Source organism: Alligator sinensis, unplaced genomic scaffold (genome assembly GCF_000455745.1).
Source record: "Alligator sinensis unplaced genomic scaffold, ASM45574v1 scaffold1032_1, whole genome shotgun sequence".
NCBI classification, from domain to species: domain Eukaryota; kingdom Metazoa; phylum Chordata; order Crocodylia; family Alligatoridae; genus Alligator; species Alligator sinensis.
The window spans coordinates 990536-994485 of NW_005842450.1; the positions used below are offsets into that span (position 1 = coordinate 990536).

Below are 3950 nucleotides of genomic sequence, written 5' to 3' on the forward strand. Positions count from 1 at the left end.
GGCCGGGAGAGGGGAGGCGGGGCGGGTCCGGGGGGCGGGGGCTGCTGGGCCTGGGGGGAGGCTCAATGCACCTCTCCAGCCGGGCACAGGCTGCGGGGTGCCGGGGGCACAGCGAACTACAGACCTGCCATCAACTGGTCCTTGCCCGGGGGACGCGATGTCGTCCAGGTGCCCGGGCTCCTGGCGCCTGCCCGGCCGCGGCGGGGGCTGTGGCCTGTGGGTGTGGGTGACCCTGGTCGCTAACACCCGCAGGACCAGGCTGGTGCTGGAGAGCCTGGAGGACGCGTGTGTCCTGAGCGGCCCCGATGACGCCCTGTCGGACAAGCACGGCTGCCCGGCCTACGTGGGCCCCGAGATCCTCCACACCAGGCCGCGGTACTCGGGGAAGGCGGCCGACGTGTGGAGCCTGGGCGTGGTGCTGTACACCATGCTGGTGGGGCGCTACCCCTTCCAGGAGGCCGAGCCCACCCTGCTCTTCAGCAAGATCCGCCACGGTGCCTTCGCCATCCCCGGCGGCCTCTCGCCCCGCGCCCGGTGCCTCGTCCGCTGCCTGCTGCGCAAGACCCCGGCAGAGCGGCTCAGCACCCCGGGCATCCTGCTGCACCCCTGGCTTGCCGGCGGCGGGGGGGCCACCCAGGAGCCCTGCTCCGGCCCCTCCTGGAGGCGGGGGCTGGACCAAGTGGTGCCGGACGTCAGGGGCAGGAGGGATGAGGAGGAGCAGGAGGAAGACTTGTACAGCTGAGCCTCTGGAGAGCCCCCAGGACGTGCTAGCCAAGTGAGAGGGGCAGGGGATGGCCTCTGGGCCCCAGCTTGTGCCGGGGTGCCTGCAGCTCAGGCTCGATCCTGGCCGGGTGCCCGGCCAACACTCACGCCCACGTGCCTTAGACCTGGGGACCAGCCACATCCACGCCCGGACCCGGGTCGTCCCCACGCCTGCCCGGCGGGAAGCTGCCCACACTTTCCACACCTCGGACTCAGGGAGGACGGGGTTACTGTGATGACACCCCCGCCCCGAGTGCCCCGTGCTGGGGGTGCTTGTACCTACGTGTGCCAAAGAACTGCCTGCAACTCCAGTCACTAGCAATGCCCCCAGCCCATGGGCTGGACGGCCAGCAGCCGGGGCAGTCCTCTCTCGCCGGGACTCTGAATCCACCCACGCAGGGAGCCTGAACCTGCCCTCGTGGCCAGCCCTGGGGGTCTGCAGCGGGCTGGCTTTGCCCTCCTGCTCCCCCCGCCACGGGCACCCACGGCTGCTCCGAGCCCAGCCCACCCCAGGAGGTGCCGCCCCGTGCTTTGCGCCAGCTGCACTCTCGCACGCAGCACCAGCACTCTCGTGTCCTGACGTTGGATGAATAATAAAAAGTTCATGACACTAACTCACCCCCAGTGCCTGCCTCTGTGGCGCGGGGTGTCGGGCAGGAGTTGGGGGAGAGGAGATGGGTGCTGGGGCCGCTTATTGCAAACCAGCAAGCAGGGGCACGACGCCCGATGCCCCCAGGGAGATCCCAGGCAGCAACCAAGCCCCCCAGGGCCATCAGGTCCCAGGCCTGCTGTGTGCTGCAGGTGCCCGGGGTCTGGGGCGGAGGCTAATCCGGGCACCTCAAGCCACCGAGGAGGAGAAGGGTCCCGCACCCTGCTCCCCCCTGGAGCTGGCATCGGCCTCCTCCCCTGCCCCTTCCCACTCGCACCTTCTGGGGTCTGCCCCCCTGCCCAATGGTGCCCACCCTGGGGCCCAGCCCCGCAGCCCCGGGGCCAAACACCGCAGGGAAGATTTTGGCCCGCTACCGAAGGGCTCAGGACGTGGGCGCGGGGCTGGGGGCTCGGTGTGCAAAGCGGGGGCAGCCCAGGAAGGCGGCAGAGCCGTGCCCCGTGCGGGTGGCAGCTCCCAGCCCCCCTTGCTCCCTGGCTGCCTGGGAGAAGGGGGCTGAAGGGAGCAGCAGGCAAGGGGCAGGTGCCACGGGTCTGGCTGCCTCGGGAGGGCTGGCTTTCGGTTTCTGCCTGTGCCTCCGCCCTGCCCTGCCCGGCTCTGTCCCACTTCCTCCTCCTCCGCTCTGCTTTCGGTTTCCCTTGCTGTCAGCCCCGGCCTCCAGCTGGTCCCAGCACCGGGGTCCAGGCCACGGGCAGGCACGGGGCTCCGGGCGGTAAGTGCGCCAGGCAAGCGCTGGCAGCTCGGGGCTCCGGCCTGCTCGCCTCCACGGCCCCGTCTCTGGCTGGGAAGTGCGTGTGGCTCTGGCCCCGTGCCTGCCACCTCCTCTTCCTGGATCGTGGCCCTGCGGCCGCCCGGGACCTGGCACCTGCCCCTGCCCCTGCCCTGCAGGGAGGTGGCAGCTTGAACCCAGACCGTTGTCTTGCGGGATGGGGCTTGTGTGGGGCTGGCTTGGGCCTGGGGGGTGCCAGGAGCCCACGCCAGCAGCAGGCTGCAGGGCCCAGTGCCCTGCTCCGGCTGGGACTCTGCCCCTTGCCCAGCACCACGGCTGCCTGCTTCAGTGCCAGCTTGACCACGTCCATGCTGCACAGCCCTTGCTCCAGGCTTGGGGTGTTGTGGAGAAGCCGGTTACGTCCCCCCCACCCCCCGATGCTCCCTCTCCCTCCCCCTCCCCGCCTTGCAGCAGGCCCCGCACACTGCCGTGCTGCCGGCCGGGGGGCGGCGCGCATGGAGGAGACGACGAGGAAAGGTGGGCGCGGGTGGGACGCGGTCCTTGTGCCATCACCCCAGGTGGGCGCGGGGGGGCATGAGCTGGCCGGCGGGGAAGGGGGCAGGATGCGTGGGGGGCTCAAGCCAGGCAGAACAAATCCAATTCAGGATCCTATTAGCCTGTGCAAGCAAGCAGAGTCTGTGACCCCGCTGGGCCCTGCCTGGTCACCCCAGCCCGCGGCTCACCCTGCCCGCTCCTCTCCGTAGCGGAGGAGCTGGCCCAGCGGCTGGCCGAGGCCATCGAGAGCGGGGACCAGGTGCTGGCGATGCGTGGGGGGCTCAAGCCAGGCAGAACAAATCCAATTCAGGATCCTATTAGCCTGTGCAAGCAAGCAGAGTCTGTGACCCCGCTGGGCCCTGCCTGGTCACCCCAGCCCGCGGCTCACCCTGCCCGCTCCTCTCCGTAGCGGAGGAGCTGGCCCAGCGGCTGGCCGAGGCCATCGAGAGCGGGGACCAGGTGCTGGCGTGCCAGTGCGCCGGCGAGCTGGCGGAGCTGGCCGTCTCCATGAGCGTGCAGCTGAAAGAGCAGGCCTACCCCCAGCAAGAGATACGGTGAGCACCGGTGCTACTGCGTGTCAGGGGTAGGAGCTGGCGGGGCAGCCTGGGCAGGAGAGGGGGGGCTCTAGGGGCCAGTCTAGAGGAGAAGACAACAGCCTACTATTGCTGCTGCCATAGGACTCAGAAACCGGTGGGACCCCAGTCTCCTCGAGTCCCTTATCCTCTAACTGGAGGAGAGGATAAGCGCCTACTGCTGCTGCCCATGCAAGAAGGGTGTGGAGCTGGGCAATGGTCCCCAGCCTTCAGGGCAGCGCGGGGCAGAGAGAGGGGGGCCGCGCTGGGGCTATTCGGGGTGATGGGAAGGTGCGAGCGGGAGGACGAGGCCGTCCAGGGTGGCGGGGGGTCGCGGAGGCACGACTGACACCCCGCTCCTCTGTGCCCCCAGGCTGTGGGTGGGGGTGGAGGACGCCCAGATGCACACGGTGCCCATCCACCTGCGGGTCCGGCCCCACATGACCCTGGCATCGCTCAAGGACATGGTAGGAGCAGGGCACGGTGTGGGGGGGCGCGAGCGGGACAAGCCCCTCGGGTTGCCCCGTGCTGGGCAACAACTGTGGCCGGCTTGCCCCATGCTCCTGTCCGTCCATCTGTCCGCCCTGCGGGGCTGGCGGGTCCCGGCGGTCTCAGCCCCGGCCCCTCGGCTCCAGGTGTTCGCGCAGTACGGGTTCCCGCCTGGCGTCCAGCGGTGGGTCATCGG

At 70.1% G+C, this 3950-nt stretch overlaps 2 protein-coding genes across 2 annotated transcripts in view; both read left to right on the forward strand.

Annotated features, from left to right (window-relative positions):
• TRIB3 (tribbles pseudokinase 3) overlaps positions 1 to 779 on the forward strand; it is a 4859-nt gene extending 4080 nt beyond the window's left edge. The window contains exon 4 of the mRNA XM_025212185.1: positions 10 to 779. Coding sequence (XP_025067970.1) covers positions 10 to 742 — 733 coding nt within the window. The 3' untranslated portion in view covers positions 743 to 779. The remainder of the gene's footprint in view (positions 1 to 9) is intronic.
• A 544-nt stretch (positions 780 to 1323) lies between these two features.
• The window catches only part of RBCK1 (RANBP2-type and C3HC4-type zinc finger containing 1), a 5883-nt gene continuing 3256 nt past the window's right edge, over positions 1324 to 3950 (forward strand). Inside the window, exons 1-5 of the mRNA XM_025212186.1 lie at positions 1324 to 2141; positions 2613 to 2675; positions 3103 to 3247; positions 3639 to 3732; positions 3901 to 3950. Of these exons, the coding sequence (XP_025067971.1) occupies positions 1349 to 2141; positions 2613 to 2675; positions 3103 to 3247; positions 3639 to 3732; positions 3901 to 3950 (1145 nt within the window). The 5' untranslated portion in view covers positions 1324 to 1348. The remainder of the gene's footprint in view (positions 2142 to 2612; positions 2676 to 3102; positions 3248 to 3638; positions 3733 to 3900) is intronic.